We start from the raw sequence: 18,784 nt of genomic DNA on the forward strand, positions 1-18,784 counted from the left end.
TTAGTCATCAGTCATTTACTTGGATATAAACCTTTAAGAAGATATTTTCACGGAGACGAGATCCTGAAACAAACTCTTACTGCTTCCCAGAATGCATTTATTCGAACACACTGCTAATTATTTCCACATAATAAAGCATAAATGAAGCTATTCTTTGCTCTGGTGCTCCATAGGTTCATGCCAACCAATTATTTTTGCAGTAGCCTGAAACATGCATTGAATGTGTTTCTGAATGAGATTGGATGCAAGGATGTAAGACCTCTGCAGTGTTTTTACAGGAGACTCAGAGGACTCGTCTGCTAATAAGTGATGTAGTTTACATATCAACCCCTCTCCAGAAGACTAGTTTCTCTATTATGGTCAAAGAGGGGATAGATAGTGACTGATGAAGTTAGTTAATTGTAAGTATTTAAAGCCTTTTTAGTTTTATTTAACAACACAATGAAGGTTTTAGAGGAATTTATTTCAGAGCCTGATGTTTCCTAAAATATCTCAGTCTGGCCCCAAAGTGTGTGACTAGAGTTCAGTCTTTAACAACGACAGTATCATGTGTGCAGCGTTCTTGTATGTAGTCTTTGTTCGCTGTGGCGTTCAGGCTGCTGAGCTGTACATCCTGTTTCATTACCACCAAATGTTTTCAGTTGACGAAAGGTCTGCAGACACTTCGGTTCAGCTCTAAGTGTTTGCTTGGGCGCTTGTGTTGCTCTAAAACCTGCACATACTTTCCAGCATTGATGGTACCTTTGCAGAAGTGCAGGCCACCAGTTCCAGCCGCCTTCTGAACTGATAACTAGCAGATGGTCCCTCTCCTTCAAATGTTGCTTCATCTGATCACAAAAGTTTTGCATTTTGCCTCAGTTCATTTTAAATGAGCTTTGCTTAGTTGAAGATCATCTTCTGTGCCTCTCTACAGCTCACTCAGCTGTTTGAAATGAACCCAATTAGCTGCAAAATGCTCCTCCGGTTGGTTTACCCCACAGCCTCGTGTTGCTGTCATGCTGATGATGAGGAGGGGGGGGCTGTGGACACCCGACTTCCTCAACATGACCTCAGCTGCACAACGAGAAATGGTTTTTCATGAAAGAGTAAAATGTCTCAACATTTGATATGTTAAGAAGTGTTGATTTACACTCCAGCATGTTTTATGTTAGTGTTGTAATTTATTCCCTGGAAGTTCCTTTGAAACCTCAGGAGGAAGTTTTGTTTCTTCTTTCATCTGAAAAACTTCACAATCTGAGTGACTTTGGTCATTTCCAGTACAGGAACATATTGTATGTATGGAGCACGTTTTTGTGGTAACAGGCTTCAGACAGATTTTGGGATGTGGATCAGTTTGTGACTTTGTGATCTCCACGTCTGAGCCCCGGTGCTCCTGCTTCCTGTCACAGCTGACAGCAGCCGCCTGTCTTTCTGCCTGTGTGCTCTAACTCTGCACATGTCGCTCTTTTCAAGTTAAACATCATCAAAGTTCAAATGCTTTTTCCCATTAATGGTGGATCTGCATTATTCTTCCACGGCTCAGACGTACGGCTACTTTTTCCATCATGCTCAAAATGAAAATTGTGATTTTCGGTCATCTTTTAGGATTTTGTATTCAAACATGGTTCATTTCTTTGGTATTCAGGCCATGTGCACTGTACTATAAATTCTTCTGAAATTGTGTGTGTCAGAAAAGGCATCGCTCCAGTGATTCCACGGCATCGGGTCGGGACCGGAGCTACAGCACAGACTCGGCTGACATGCTGCCCGGCCGACTGAAGGAAGAGCCCTGGCTGCTGGAAATTTCCAGCACCTTCCTTCAGCAGTATGTCCAATACCTGCAGAGCATGGGCTTCATTTTGGTGCAGGTCCGGCCTCAGTCTCCAGCTCGCAGGTGTGTTGGATGTGTGCTTTCCAGCTGTTGTTTCCAACCTTGTAATGTACCCTCAACCCTCTCAGCACCTGTGCACCCCCCTCGAGGAGTCCACACGTGTTAATCAGAACTTTACGTTGAATCTGGGCTGCTTGTTCTTAGATTTCTCTTTAATGCCCCCATTTAAATTAAAATTCAAATTGTATTTGTCACACACAGTCATACACAGTGAAGTGCTGCTCGTGACCTAAAATAAAAGACTATGAATGAGATAGGAAATAAATATGAAAATTAAAATAAAGGGTAAATTTTATAGCTTATTTTTTATTTATTTTTTTAAACATTATGTTTATTGACTTTTATATTACAGAACAAGCAAAGAATAATAGTACAGTTAACATGAGATTTATATTAAAGAACATAGTCCCCAAAATAAACAAATATAAATTAAAAGAAACAACAACAATAATAATAAAAATAAATAAAAAATAAAATAAAACAAAACCAATGCACAGCATGGGTAAAACAAACAAAGCAAAAAGCAAAAATAAAAACAACAAAAACAAAGAAACAGAGAAATAAAGGGTAAATTTAACTAGGAAAAAATAAAATAAAATATAAAAATGAAAGTTAAAAATAAAATAACTGTACAACAAAATACACAATATAAAAAATATATAAGAATATATGAATACATATAGAACAATAAGAGCAGCTGTACGAGTAATAAATGGTAATGAGAGAAATGTCCAGGGTTGTGCATATTTAAGGTGATTTGATTTGATGCATTTAAACTGTGACTGTCTGATGGCAGCAGTTAAAATAATGTTTTCATGTGTAAGTCCATATTTATGTTTGATAGATAAGAATAAACAAGTTTCATATGCTTCATGTTTAATTAGTAAACGGGGTTTTTTTTCTCTTTAGTGTGTAAATGTAAGAAAATCAGGAATCATTAATTTCCTCCCGTCCTCCAGTCTCCTCTCGCACTCAGTCGTGCGTCATACTTGTCTGTTAGTCATCTAATCGCATATGTTCTGATTCTCCTCTGACCTTTGACCTCCATCCACTGAGGGAGGAAGCCTGAGCGTCCTGCCTGCTGTCACTTTCTCAGTCTGTGTGTGACTCTCACTGAATGGTCTTCCTGCTTGGATCTCTGCTGCTGGCTCTCTATAAGCCTTTGTTGGGTTTTTTATAGTTTAAGCAGATCTTTACTGACCCTGTCCCCCACTCCACCCCCACCCCCATGTCCTGCAGCATCGCCCGCGCTCGTGCTGCCATGTTGAACTCGATGTCATCAGAAGGCCGGATGTCTTTTTCTTATGTGAAGCAGAAGAGCGAGGACAGCCCTAAGGTTAGTGTTCACCTTGAAAATGAATTTTATTCTCCAAACACAAAACTGGGGGATAAAGTCAGACGCTGCTGTGGGAGAACGGCTCCAATGAATTTCTAATGTGTCAGTGAAACTAAGTAAAGTCGTCAGCATCTCCAGAGACGTGTGTTTTCTGCTACGTCTGATTTAAACTCTTTTTTTGACTGAAGAGCTGCCACAGTCATGGTTTGAGCTGTGGTGAGGCAAACTCAAGGAAGACTTGGTTTTGGGGGTCAGAGCTCATGCACGCTGAGAAGTTTACAGTTTTAGATCTTTCTGTATTTTTAAAAAAACAGATGCGAGTTCCCAAAGACGGTGTAAACACGTGTGTAATGATGCAATAATGGAAAACGACTGCAGCGCTGCTTCAGGGGGTCGAGAAACTGTTTTGTTTGTATTCAGGCAGCGGTAACCTTTTCATTGCTGCTAACTTTAACGAGTTATGGCGTGTAAGAAGTTCCTCTGTGGCACAACTTCAGCACCTAACAAATATGGACGCTCTCCTCGATTTAACAGGAACATCAGTCTGACTCACTGGTTTTAAAGTAGGAAACAAGATGTGACACAGGTTTAAATATTGTCCTTTCATTGTGTGTATTTATTGTAAATAATCGCACTATTTAGGCACCAGCAGCTGCACATAATCAGACACAGTAACGTCTTATTGGGTGAGACTAACATGCTCACCTACAAAGGCGCTACAGGGAGAAGTTTCGTCACTTGTGATCCTGCAACAGCAGGCGGGAAATCCGGATCCCTTCTGTCTCAGCTTTTAATGATGTCACCTTTTATGTCATTGCTATTTGAACATGGAAACTACAGCCAGCTACATAAAAAGAGAAATGAAAAAGATTCACAGTGACAGATTTTACACTATAAGCCACACGCCTGATCATCTCTTATTTACAAAGCTGAGGTCTGAATTGCACTTATGCACTGGACCTTTCACGTGCTGCAGTTAGAAACTTGTTACCTGCATGGTTTGTTGGCTTTGCAGCCACACTCGTCTGTGAGAGGATCACCCTGACCTTCACTCACTGCATCAGTCAGAAGTTTGTGCCGTGATGCTGTCCAACACATCATGCCTCCCTCCATGTCTGCAGATTTACAGAGATGCTAAAAGAAAACTTTGCTTTTAGATTAGAAATTAAGACCTTTAAATGTCTCCTGAGTGATGTCCCAACATCAGCTCATGAAAGTTTATTTGCTTTATTTATGTCTGAGCTGATCCACAGCAGGGACGTCTGACTGTATAACGATCGAATCCAACACTGGTGGTTTTTGTCAAACAAAAACATAATGGGAAGTGAAGGTGTGCCTACTGTGACGACGCATGCTTCTTGCAACAAGCACGTTGGCTGCACTGGGGCAGCATGAACCTGACGGACGTCTCTGCAAAGGTTTGATGAGCCTTCGGTGAAACAGCGGAGAGACGGCAGATGGCTTCAAACCTGTGGAGAGAGCAGCCACTCACTTAATAAACACAATAATCATGTTGGTCAGCTTTGAGGAGCTCCGTAGCATAGCTACGTTTGGTGCTGCCCCCCCTCCACTGAACGCTTTGTTTGGATGCGCCCTGGTGTTTCAGAGAAAAGCCTCTGTGCACAGACGGAGGTCCACACCACATATGTGCATGAATAAGAGCTAAATCCCATTAGGCTGAGATGACAGCCCTCACTTTTATATCAGTGCTTCCCTTTTCTTTCCAAACCTGCACAGCAGTCAGTCCACACAGCAGGAACAGCAGTTTGTTGCTTTAGAAACAACATTTGTTACAATAAAGAATATTTACCATTACAACATTAGTATTGATGAGGGTGCTGGAGGAGTACTATGCTGCACATGAAGGTGATGCGCATTTAAAATCTTAATGTAGAGATTAAATCATGAAAAATGTTACAATTACAAACTGACTGTTGTGACCTTCAGACTGCGGTGTCTGGTACCACCGCGTATCACCTGCAGAGGGCGCTGCCAGGAGGAATCGTGTTGATGGAACTGGCTTTTCAGGTGAGAAGCGCTGTCCTCACTAACACACTATATGTGCTGAAATCATAGTCGTGTGATTGTTTCAGTTCTTTGAGACAGGCGGACAGTTTAGTTTAGATAATGATTAAAAATCTAATGTGAGGGTTAAATGTTAATTAAAGGGATGATGGGTCACAGCGATCAGCGGCTAACTGCTGTTCAGACGAGGTCCATGTGAAGCTGGTGGCGTTTCCAAAGTTCAGTTATTCCGTTCATCCTGGAGAAATCCAAACGCCATTCTCAGCATTTCTAACACTTTGTTTCTAGTCGTGTTGGTTCCTCTGCTGCAGTGTTGAAAGATGCTAAAAAAGGCAGCAGTGAGAAGAGAAGTGGTGCTGAGCAACTTCAGATAAAAACGCTGAGCTTGGTGTCACTTTTCACCTTGATGTCAAATTCCTGCGAAGGAGAGCGCGACACACTGACCAGCAGCCACATCCTGCTGGTAGCTCTCAACGGTAATGACCTGCGTAAAGCCCCAAACTTACAATAGTGAAACGCTGCCAGAGTGCTCTCGAGCGTTCCCAGTAAAGCATTTGTACCTGTGGTCAGTGCTCAGCTGTGGTCAGTGCTCAGCTGTGGTCAGTGCTCAGCTGTGGTCAGTGCTCAGCTGTGGTCAGTGCTCAGCTGTGGTCAGTGCTGCCATTGCAAACACTCAGAGTGAATCAGCATCAGCCTGCATCGTGGGTCACACTGAGTAACTCGTGTTTCCCACACGAGCGTCTTTCTTTAGGCCTTCAGTCGTGTCCAGCTAAGGTCTTCCTCCCAGGTTGTTATGGCAACCTTTTTGTTTACTGTGTCCCACACTTAACGTACAACGAGACACAACTGGTGTGAGACGAGTGAAATAAGCCACAGTGTTTGCCAAAACCTCTTAATGAGAGTGGGAGGAGTGTGTAATCACTGTTGTGTTGTGCGTCTGATGCTGTGTGTGTGCTCTGATATCCTGGCATTGTGTGTTTGTTTTTGCCGTTTGCTCATCCTTAGTTAAAGTGAAACATTTTGACCTTTCGACACATTGTTTGTTGTGATGCTGAGGATAGATTTTCACACACGAGCCTTCAGCTGTCCTTGACTCCCTGTGTGCATCTTCTGGATTATTTCACTCTGGTGTTGAGTAACCTCGTGGTCTCTGTGTCACTCCACCAGGGCTCTTACTTTTGTGTGAAGCAGTACGCACTGGAGTGTTCCCGTATTCCCATGGGCCAGACCGTCAACTCGCAGGTAAATGCTCGACACTGATCTGCACTGTGTGTGGACGCACAACACTGAGCTCTGTGTCCTCAACAAGAACATAAAAACACAAAGCAGAACACAAGTGATCACCGTGGGAGGGCAGGAGTGCCCGATCTGTGTGCATCGTGTAGTTGGGGTTCTGACTGGTGTTGGTCTGCTGGGCTGATCACGGGTCGGCTTTATGATCATGGGCTCAGTCGAATTTCTGAAATCTTTGTTTAAATCAGTTTTTGTAGGAGCTGATATCCTTGAAATTAAAGCAGTTTTTAAAATTTAGATTTCAACAACATACACTTAAACTCTTTCAATATAAATGCTGAATAAATTCTTTGTAGTCTGAGTGAAAATCCCATTTTCAGAAGCCCCTTCACACCATTGGTGCCTCACGTGAGTCGACATGTAGATTTTATCAGTCTGGTTACATTTTTCCAGCTGTTAAATAAAAATAAGATAAAATAATCATCTAAAGCAGCCGGTCCCTGACAGAACGATGTGAAGAGGTGAACCACACGTAGCTTTTATGCTAGCTTGTCTTCACTGTAGTTTAGTGTTATTTGCCTCTTCTGTTCGTGCTGCAGTTGAATATTATTATTGCTCTGATGCAGTTTAAGAGCCGCGTGTTCATTGCTCTGGTCAATAACAGCTGTTCAGTTAGTCTGGTTTACAGCGTGTTTCTTTACGTCGTTCGATGTCATTTCCACCCTTTGTCTGTTTATCCTCCGTGAGCAGAAACACAGTTGTTAATAAATAAGAAGCAGAATAAATTAAAATAATCCTCTGGCTGAGTCAGAAAAACCTCCACTGTTATTTTCACATCTACTTGTCATGTCAGGTCCAACTGGGGTAAATTTGTCATCATAAGGTGGCGCAACTTCAAAGTGTCGGCCAGAACCATCTATGAGAAACTGCACTGCAGGGACCAAACAGGCTGCAGCCATACAAACACTCGCTGCTGGAGCCAAAGCTGCTCTGTCATCACTTCTCTTCATAGCTTTCATGGACAGAAGCTGCAGGTTGAAGAGCATCTATCTATGCTAGCTTTAGCAGATGACCTGCTTATCTTGGTTTCATTGACCTCTGAGTGGGAGGAGCCTAGGATTGGAAATTTAGCACTTTCAAGTCTGAGGCTGCGGTTCTTAATGCGTCTTTATGGTACAGGATTTGTGGCAGTAGCAGGTATCTGTGTATGCTTAATCATGCAGGCATGCTGGCTTCCAATGACCCAACAGCATGTAGCCTGATGTGGATGATGACATGAATCACTGCTGGTTTCATGGAAAATGTGCTGGAACAAAAAAGTGTCAGTGCAGCAGCACCACAAAAACACCTAAGATTTAAAAAACCTACAGCGGGAGCAGCTCACACGGGACACTGCAGCGGCACGTTCCTCTTGGTGACAGTAAACAGCTACAGCATGGAGGCAATAATGTCTGCAGGCTGGGTGGAGGACCGCTGCATCATTCAGCCATCGGCTGGAAGCAGGTAGAGCCCACTCAGGGCTGCTGCACCTGTGAAGGAGATGTAGTATTTCAAGGCCCTCACATATTAGAGTAGAGTAGAGTAGAAGCGTACCCCTGTGGTAAAGAAAGAGGAGGAAGAACTGTAGATTTGTGTGGCGGTCAGCATCACACGTTTGCGTACGGCCACGAGCAAAATAATACGATTCTGTGAAAAAGCACGACACAAGCTTCCTCCAGAGGATGTGTGGACACAAGAACCAGAGTTGACTGTCAGTAAAAAGAGCAACAGGTCAGTGAAAGTGGCATTTATCCAAAACACAGTACAGTAGCAATACTGACATCAGCCAGTTCAGGAAGTGATCAGTGCAATCAAATCTCACTGAGTTTGAATTTGCTGGTTTGTGTTCGAGGTCATCCTGTTGAGCACTTCTGACCAATCAGTCTGGTTGTTTCAGACTCTCTGTGGAAGTCCGACTACTTCCTGTGTAATCAGCAGTCTCTCAACTTTACTTTGAGTTCAGTGGACACATTTGTGTTGTCGTGTTAAGCAAAAATGGTGCCGCTGTCCTGCGTTTATCCTGCTGTCTGTGCTGGAGCACATATCCACGCTGTCACAGGACAGATAGTCTCAGCTGCAGGGACATGGAGCACAGTCCCATGATTTAGGGAGGGACATGTTCCTGGACTCGCCTAACCCACCTTTAGGCTCGTGAAACTAAACTAAACTTCTCAGTCACAGAGGCAGGAAACAAGAAACTGCTCCAAATGTTCCAGTTCTGCAAACTCGTGCAGCTCCAAGCTTATCAGCTCCTTTGATCAGTGCTGGCAGGTTATTTTCTGATATTTGCATGAAAATGGCATCAAACTGGTGTCGGAGAAGCAGCAACAATGAAGCTTTTTTCTTTCTGTTGAGACTCAGATGATGAAACATGAATCTGGAAATATTGAGGCAATCGATAAAGAATCAGACCTAATAACAGCATTCATGTCCCGAGTTTTAGTCTTATCTTCATTTTAAATGTGTTATATTTATGAACAGAGTGGAACAGGATTCAATCACAAATGGATTTTTAAAAATATATCCGCCTTTTCTTGATCTGCACATAAACGCTAACATGTGTTTGTGGTTTCCATCCATAGGTGTGTATTTTCTGTTTTGAGTTCACATGTTTCGAGTAACTGCCTGTGAAGATGAAATCCTGACGCTGTCCAGCAGCGACTGTTCATCTGGAAAGAAAATCACTTTGCTCCAGTACTTTCACCATCCAGGGTGTTTTTCACACTGTGTCACTTTTCAGATTTCATTGGGTCTGCCTCTCCGTGCTGTTTCACGCTGTGCATCCTGAACATGTATTACTGCAGGAGAAAAGTATTTCAGAGCAGGCACACATGGCCTGCCTGCTTTTAGCGACAAAGTGGAACTTTTTAAAAGCCCATTTCAATCTAAGTGGGTGTTAATGCAACTGTTTGCAGAGCTGCAAAAAGTCAGCTGGTTTTTATTTATTTCTATTTTTATTTAAATTTGCCTCCAGTGTCAGACCCGCTGTTTCTAACACTTGCTGATGTTTAGCTGAAGGGAGGAATAAGTCCAAGTTCTCCTCTCTGTGAGGTCCTCCCATCATGCACGAGTGACAGTTGCTGCCATCAAGCTGGACGCCAAATACAGTGGGGCAAAAAAGTATTTAGTCAGCCACCGATTGTGCAAGTTCCCCCACTTAAAATGATGACAGAGGTCAGTAATTTGCACCAGAGGTACACTTCAACTGTGAGAGACAGAATGTGAAAAAAAAATCCATGAATTCACATGGTAGGATTTGTAAAGAATTTATTCGTAAATCAGGGTGGAAAAGAAGCTTTTCTGTCCCCCACTCGTTACCTGTATGAATGGCACCTGTTTGACCTCATCATCTGTATAAAAGACACCTGTCCACAGCCTCAACCAGTCAGACTCCAAACTCCGCCATGGCCAAGACCAAAGAGCTTTCGAAGGACACCAGGAAAAGAATTGTAGACCTGCACCAGACTGGGAAGAGTGAATCTACAATAGGCAAGCAGCTTGGTGTGAAAAAATCAACTGTGGGAGCAATCATCAGAAAATGGAAGACATACAAGACCACTGATAATCTCCCTCGATCTGGGGCTCCACGCAAGATCTCATCCCGTGGGGTCAAAATGATCATGAGAACGGTGAGCAAAGATCCCAGAACCACACGGGGGGACCTGGTGAATGACCTGCAGAGAGCTGGGACCAAAGTAACAAAGGTCACCATCAGTAACACACTACAACGGCAGGGAATCAAATCCCGCAGTGCCAGACGTGTTCCGCTGCTGAAGCCAGTGCATGTCCAGGCCCGTCTGAAGTTTGCCAGAGAGCACATGGATGATACAGCAGAGGATTGGGAGAATGTCATGTGGTCAGATGAAACCAAAGTAGAACTTTTTGGTATAAACTCAACTCGTCGTGTTTGGAGGAAGAAGAATACTGAGTTGCATCCCAAGAACACCATACCTACTGTGAAGCATGGGGGTGGAAACATCATGCTATGGGGCTGTTTTTCTGCCAAGGGGACAGGACGACTGATCCGTGTTAAGGACAGAATGAATGGGGCCAAGTATCGTGAGATTTTGAGCCAAAACCTCCTTCCATCAGTGAGAACTTTGAAGATGAAACGAGGCTGGGTCTTCCAACATGACAATGATCCAAAACACACCGCCCGGGCAACAAAGGAGTGGCTCCGTAAGAAGCATTTGAAAGTCCTGGAGTGGCCTAGCCAGTCTCCAGACCTCAACCCCATAGAAAATCTGTGGCGGGAGTTGAAAGTCCGTGTTGCTCGGCGACAGTCCCAAAACATCACTGCTCTTGAGAAGATCTGCATGGAGGAATGGGCCAAAATACCAGCTACTGTGTGTGCAAACCTGGTAAAGACCTATAGTAAACGTTTGACCTCTGTTATTGCCAACAAAGGTTATGTTACAAAGTATTGAGTTGTATTTTTGTTATTGACCAAATACTTATTTTCCACCCTGATTTACGAATAAATTCTTTACAAATCCTACCATGTGAATTCATGGATTTTTTTTTCACATTCTGTCTCTCACAGTTGAAGTGTACCTCTGGTGCAAATTACTGACCTCTGTCATCATTTTAAGTGGGGGAACTTGCACAATCGGTGGCTGACTAAATACTTTTTTGCCCCACTGTATTTTATAGCAAATTCAACATCGGTGGACTGTTTCTGACACGTGTGGCTTCAGCCTGCAGCTCGGCCCCCTGACAGCAGTTTACTATTAGCCATGTTGCACTTCCCATCTCATTTCACCTCGTCTGTTAGAGCATACTCCACGTGGTTTAATCTAAAGATGCATTATTTATCAAATGTATTATTGTCTGATGCATAAAATAATATGCTTACAGCACACCTGTAGCCTAAAGAAACCAGAGTCACAGTAACAACAAAAGTACTTTGGAAATAATTCAGGTGGAACCTTTTCCAAGTTTTAGGATCAAACAGCCTTTTGATCCTCTCATCATTAGTTGTTGTACTGGTCCAGCGTCAGAGGAACATCCTTTTAGTTTTTGGCAACTTCACTATAATAATAATAATAATATTAATTAATTAATTAATAATAAAAATATATATTACTATATAAATCATTCAAGCATACAAAAGTTACTGAACTCAAAGGATGACTCAGCGTTGTTTCTTTTACATATCACATAAACAGCTATGCAGATGACACACAAATACATATCACAATGTCAGCAGGAGACCGAGGCCCTGTACAGGCTCTTGGTAAATGCATTGAGGACATTAATGACTGGTTGTGCCACAATTTTCTCCAGCTAAACAAAAACAAACTGAGGTAATAATCTTTAGAGCCAAAGAAAAACGATTACAGGTCACCAGAGAACTTCAATCTCTACACCTAAAAACCACAAACCAGGAGAGAAATGTGGGTGTAGTGATGGATGCAGACCTAAACTCAGAAAAACACATTAAGACAATAACAAAATCAGCTTACTATCACCTCAAGAATATTTCAAGGATAAAAGGTCTGATGTCTCAACAGGACCTGGAAAAACTAGTCCATGCATTCATCTTTAGTAGGCTTGATTACTGTAACAGCATCTTTACAGGTCTACCTAAAAATCAGTGAGACAACTACAGCTCATTCAGAACTCTGCTGCTCGAGTCCTCACTAAGACCAAACAAGTGGACCACATCAGTGCAGCTCTGAGGTCTTTACACTGGCTGCCTGTCCGTCAGAGGATAGACTTTAAAGTTCTGATGCTGGTCTATGAAGCTCTGAATGGTTTAGGACCAAAATACATCAGTGACCTCCTGACCCAGGATGAACCTTCCAGATCCCTCAGGTCATCTGGATCCGGTCTTTTATCAGTTCCCAGAGTCAGAACCAGACACAGAGAAGCTGCATTCAGCTTTTATGCTCCTTATATCTGGAACAAACTCCCAGAAAGCCTCAGATCAGCTGAAACACTCAGTTTATTTAAATCCAGGTTGAAGACTCACCTGTTCTCAGCTGCATTTGAATAAAACACCAAATCTGCACTGTTTTACTTGTAAGCTTAAATTTCAAAACTTACATTTTTTTCCATTTTAAATCTTTTTATTTGTTTTTGTTTTTTAATGTCTCTGTGAAGCTCTTTGAATCACCTTGCTGTAAATAAACTCGCCTTACACTCGTACAGCTGTTACTGCAGCTGGTTTGTTCCAAAAATGGATTTTCAAAGAGCTGTTAGCTGCATGTGAATGAATGAATTTATTACATAATAACAAACACTGTGATAAAATCAAAAAATGCAAATATTTTAGAAATCTGTCAAAGTTTAAAACGAAACAATTATGTTATTTTTAAGGCAGATAACAACTGGCACACTGGACTTCCTTTGATGCATGAATGACAACCTCACGCTGTTTTTATTCATCTTTGAAAAATTGATTAGATGTTTTTAAACATGAAGTCTTTTACACGTTTTCACTGGTGTGTGTGGAGCGACACATCAGTGTCAGTGTTGTGGTTTATGTGTTTACCATCAACACTGACACCAACAGGAAGCAGCCTCTGAACAGCTGCGTCCACTGCAGTGACCGCTGTGCATGAAACGGTTAATCAAGTATTTATCTGTAATTTGGCGTCTTATAAAGATCATAATATACTTCACTATTTATTTTCTGTTTTTTGGTGAAAAATGATCATTTAGATGAAAGAACTTGCACATAGTGGTGAACTAACCATTACAGAAATATGATTTTAATGAGCAATACTGCTGTTTTAGAGCAGCTGTGGCTTAAACCGCACACTGGGGTCAGGCATGGTGTGCAGTGTGTCCTTAAAAATACTGAGGAAATTAGATAAATGGAGGATTCAAGACTACATTCAACTGTGAAGGAGGCAGGAGCAGGAAAAGGTAACCAGCGGCAACCAGAGATAAAAAAATAAATAAATAAATGAAAATCCTACAAGAATACTTCATGAATCAAACCATCAGTTTTTATATCGAGTAACAGGAAGTGTAAACATGCAGGGAAATAATGAGACCTGCATTAATCTGCCTCGTGAATTTTAAAGCCAAGTTACACGCAGCAATATTCAATAAAAAAGACAACAGAAGCTAATTACCATTAGTTCTGCTAAACTTTGTTTATATGGACTGAAATGTCCTCTGTCTTGTATAAATGACATTTCTACTTTAGGATGGCTCACAGGAAGTACCGTCAGCCAAAGTGCAACTTCATGTGCGTTCCCATGTGCACAAAGCTGTGATTGTTTGTTCTGAGCATTGGCAGAGGCGCTTTTTCACTTCTGTTTATGGATTTTTGAAGAATTTCCGACCTTGAAGATTCAGCTCTTATCCCGAGTGCCAGCAGCTCCGGTCCTTGTTCTGGTTCTATATTAGGTGAACATCTCTCCCACTTGTGACTGATCCATTTTCAGATTAGGGGGTCGGTGCACTTTGATGTGACGGAGGCAGAGAAAGATGTTTTGAAAGATGTCATGCTGTTTGTTTCCCTCCCCGTGGTGTTGTCAGGATGTCTACAAAGTGATGTGAGAGGTTGACTGTGTTGAAAGAGCCTGAGCCTCGAAGCACAGTGGGGAGGCCAAAGGGTTTAAGTGTTGAGAAAGCAAGAACGGTGCATTCGCTGCAGCTATTGTGAATTAAAGATGTCCATAAATCCTCCAAAAAAGCTTGACATTGAGTGAATTAAGCGTAAACAAAGTGTTTTATGTTTAAAATGAATTATCTCTGAAGCCCAGAGATGTGTTCCCTGTGTTAGAGAGGGAGTCATAATCGCAGTATTTACAGGTGAGAGCACGTTCTGAAGTGGCTCTTCACATTGGCCCAAACATCATACACAGAAGCAATGAATTGCTTCTTAATTAATAGATAATTTTAAACAGTTTAGAATATAATTTGCATTTAAATGACGATGTTGCTGAAACACTTTAAACAGGAGACTTGTTGACATGTAAGATAAGATAAGATAAAACTTTATTAATCCCTCGAGTGGGTTCCTCTGGGAAAAGCAAAAGCACAGCACCGACAGAAGTTACAGAGCGTGAGCAGAATATTACATAAATACAGAGACGTATATAAATAAATTATATGAAGAGGATAAATAGAATAAATAGGAATAAAATAAAAATACAAGTGAATTGCACATTTCAAGTATTGAGGTCTGTTGCACCGTTGACTATTAACAAAAGGTATTGCACAGTGAAGTGAAGAGGCACTACAGCGTAGTTGTTCCCCCTCCTTTGTCCTCCTGTCTCCCCTCCCTCTCCCCTGCAGAGAGAGGGTGAGAAACACACAGATATAAAAAGAATGAATGCTCATGCTGGCCACATTAAAGGGGACCCGTTTATTTCCAGCCTTTGTCCTTTGGCTCTGTTACAGCAGCTTTGCATGATTTGCAGAACAATCCTTGTTAATATCAATAATATCAGTGCAACCCCTCAGTTCATCATCCGTCTGACAAAACCTCCCATCTTTCTCCTCATTGGATGCCCCTCATAAGCAAAAAGATTTGATTGGAAGGTGGGCTTGATCTGTGCCTGAGACAATAATATCAGAGTAAATAGTTTCAGTCTTTGTATTCAGATCTAAGAGGTGGAAAATGCGTCAGTGTTTCAATAAGCCATCATATAGGCTGCATGCAGAAACGAACTCTTCCCCAACACTTCCGTGTTTTTCCTAAATGTGAAAATACTGTGGAATCTTTTCCATTTTAAGATTTTTTTCTACTTTAATTTGTTCAAATATTGTTTCTCGTGTTCCTCTGATCATCAGTGAATTTAATTGCCCAGCACACATGCAAAGTTTCAGACGGTGTTCAGGACGAGGACTGTGGTAATTCACTCGTTAGCACTTGTTAGTGCTGTCAGTATAAAATGTCTTTATAAATAAACACAAATTAGTTGCATTAGTATTTGGGGTTTACAGCAGCGTGCATTAACGTTAATGTGTTCCTCTTTGACAGTGTTCTGGTAAATACTGAGAAATAAGGGAATCGTAGCCACAGCAGGCAGCTCGTTAGTGACGTGACACCAACTTAATGAATGAAGCGTAAAGTTTGCTAATAGCTATGGATCAGCCCCAACATTAGAACCACATATCATGTGATTATTATAAGTCCAAGCCCAGGTCGTTGAGCTGGCCTCCTAACACGCCGATCCCAGTCTGACAGTGCATCTGTGGGAACCTGATCCTGAGGCCAGCAGAAGGATGTGCAGCTTATCCACAGGATGGTGGTTTTAATATGGGGCTGATCGATGGATATGTCAGTCTTATGATGCTTTACTGAAGTCGTATTATCCACAAGTAGTTGCCTACTAACCAAGATGCCTATTACTGTTACTATCAGCTAGTCAGATTAGCTGAGCTGGTTAGTGTCACACTAAAAACAATAAACACATCCAAGTCCACAGTTGTAGAGTGTGTATGTAATGTGGATATTTGTAGTCTGAAATGGTTTTGTTTGATCTCTTAGCACATCTTCAGTCTTCCTTTCCATCCATCTGTCTGTGTGTCTCTGTGTCTGCCTAGTCCCACCTCATGTCATCTCTCCATCAGGGCAGCCTCCTCACCAAACCTCGTTGCAAGCCGTTTCCAGATGCCACACCAGTATCTGACTGTGCGGTATGTCCCAGCCATTCTCAAGGGAGGGGTGTCTCACTACAATCAGGCTCCACCCCTCTTCGCCACTCTATGCTTGCTCTCATCAGTCCTGGTCTCTTTCCTTTCAAGTTTCCCTTCCTGTCTCTGTGGGAATGATTGGGTTTAATGTTAAATCAAGTGCACTGTGGGAGCTACTGTTGCTGCAAACTACAGCTTGACTGTAAAAACGCATCTTTAGCTTAAGGCAGGGACTCAGACTTAAGTTATGCAATGAAAATGATGCATTTATACCTGATTGTGTTGAGGATCAGGTGAGAGCCAAGCACCTCTATGATTTACTTTCCCTTTTCTGTTTCCAACAGGCTGTCTTCTCTGTGGTTGTTGGTTTGGTGTTTTGGGTGTTGGAGCTAATTTTTTATGCAACCACTGTTTTTCTTTTGCCCTTCCTCTTCTTCCTCTTCTTCCTCTTCCTCCTCTTCTTTAGCAGCCAGATGGTGATTGGAGCTAGGGCCTGTGTTCATGTGTGAAGGTTCAGTCTTTGAATTACACAGAATGTAAACTGCTGCTTCTGCTGCTCCGCTGCTACAGATAATACTGGAAAATTCTGTATAATTTCTATTATACAGAATTTATACAGAACTATTAATTCATTTAAATTGTTAGTGACCACTGGGTGTTTATAACTGTATGTCTGAGTAAGTATATGTTGTTCCCCAAGGCTCAGTTATTGGGCCACTTCTGCTTAAATGCTGCATGTTTAGCAGCATGATGGTAGCTACAATTGAAACATGCCATCGATGACTCATTTCATCGATTTTTCTTCTAATATTTTCAGACAATTTTGATATATTTTCTTTGTAATGTAAAGCTAAATGAGCTTGAGTCAAGTATTAATTAACAGTATAATGGTAGGTTGCAAAGTGCAGGCTGTGAGGGTGGGGCCACAAGGAGTTTGTTTAAATCTTATATTCTAGATTTTAAAATAATCATTAAAAAAATAATTTATAGGAGAAAAAGGTCAAAGGATGAAAATAAATCACTGAAAGCGCACAAACTTTACAAGCTTGTGTGGTCATCCAGATTGTGATTATTAGGTTATCGTGAGCTGAAGAAGATTTTTTAGAATTTGAAATGATCTGTCTTAAGTTTGAGTATTTGATAATTATTAGTATCCATCCATCCATCTTCCTCCGCTTTATCCGAGGCCGGGTCGCGGGGGCAGCAGCCTGAGCAGAGAGGCCCAGACCTCCCTCTCCCCAGCCACCTCCTCCAGCTTATCCGGGGGAACACCAAGGCGTTCCCAGGCCAGCCGAGAGATATAATCTCTCCAGCGTGTCCTGGGTCTGCCCCGGGGCCTCCTCCCGGTGGGACATGCCTGGAACACCTCACCCAGGAGGCGCCCAGGAGGCATCCTTGTCAGATGCCCGAACCACCTCAGCTGGCTCATTTCAATGTGGAGCAGCAGCGGCTCTACTCTGAGCCCCTCCCGGATGGCTGAACTTCTCACCCTATCTCTAAGGGAGAGGCCAGCCACCCTTCGGAGGAAGCTCATTTCCACCGCTTGTATCCGCGATCTCGCTCTTTCGGTCACTACCCACAGCTCGTGGCCATAGGTGAGGGTAGGGACGTAGATCGACCGGTAAATTGAGAGCTTCGCTTTTACACTCAGCTCCCTCTTCACCACGATGGACCGGTGCAGCGTCTGCATCACTGCAGCTGTAGCCCCAATCCGTCTGTCGATCTCCGGCTCCCTTCTCCCATCACTCGCGAACAAGACCCCGAGATACTTGAACTCCTCCACTTGGGGCAGGAACTCATCCCGACCCGGAGTGGGCACTCCACCTTTTTCCGGCTGAGAACCATGGCCTCAGATTTGGAGGTGCTGATCCTCATTCACGCATTCACTCGGCTGCGAACTGTTCCAGTGCGAGCTGGAGGCCATCACCCGATGAAGCCAACAGAACCACATCATCTGCGAAAAGCAGAGATGAGATTCTGAGGTCACCAAAGCGAAAGCCGCCACTTGGCTGCACCTAGAAATCCTGTCAATAAAAATTATGAACAGAACCGGTGACAAAGGGCAGCCCTGGCGGAGCCCATCACCCACCGGGAACGAGTCCGACTTATTGCCTGCAATGCGAACCAAGCTCTTGCAACAGTTGTATAGGGATCGAATGGCCCGTAGCAATGGGCCAGACACCCCATACTCCCGCAACACCTCCCACAGGACACCCCGAGGGACACGGTCGAATGCCTTCTCCAAGTCCACAAAACACATGTAGACTGGTTGGGCAAACTCCCATGCACCCTCAAGTATCCTCGAGAGGATGAAGAGCTGGTCCAGTGTTCCACGACCAGGACAAAAACCGCATTGTTCCTCCTGCATCAGAGGTTCGACTAGCAGACGAACTCTCCTTTCCAGCACCCTGGCATAGACTTTCCCAGGGAGGCTGAGGAGTGTGATCCCCCTGTAGTTGGAACACACCCTCCGGTCTCCCTTCTTAAAGATGGGGACCACCACCCCGGTCTGCCAGTCCAGGGGTACTGCCCCTGATCTCCATGCAACACTGTAGAAGCGTGTCAACCAGGACAGCCCTACAACATCCAGAGCCTTCAGGAACTCGGGGCGGACCTCATCAACACCAGGGGCTCTGCCACCAAGGAGTTGTTTAACTGCCTCAGTGACCTCGCCCCCGGAA

General features: G+C 43.0%; 1 protein-coding gene across 12 annotated transcripts in view; it reads left to right on the forward strand.

The window, feature by feature from the left end:
• Window positions 1-18,784, forward strand: part of szt2 (SZT2 subunit of KICSTOR complex) — a 115,814-nt gene that overhangs the window by 82,316 nt on the left and 14,714 nt on the right. For 11 of the 12 annotated variants that reach the window (XM_085133085.1, XM_085133086.1, XM_085133088.1 and 8 more), the window contains 5 exons: window positions 1,671-1,873; window positions 3,110-3,206; window positions 5,154-5,234; window positions 6,399-6,473; window positions 16,041-16,106. In XM_085133085.1, the coding sequence (XP_084989211.1) occupies window positions 1,671-1,873; window positions 3,110-3,206; window positions 5,154-5,234; window positions 6,399-6,473; window positions 16,041-16,106 (522 nt within the window). The remainder of the gene's footprint in view (window positions 1-1,670; window positions 1,874-3,109; window positions 3,207-5,153; window positions 5,235-6,398; window positions 6,474-16,040; window positions 16,107-18,784) is intronic. The other variant, XM_085133096.1, reaches the window with a different exon arrangement.

Source organism: Neolamprologus multifasciatus, chromosome 15 (genome assembly GCF_963576455.1).
Source record: "Neolamprologus multifasciatus chromosome 15, fNeoMul1.2, whole genome shotgun sequence".
NCBI classification, from domain to species: domain Eukaryota; kingdom Metazoa; phylum Chordata; class Actinopteri; order Cichliformes; family Cichlidae; genus Neolamprologus; species Neolamprologus multifasciatus.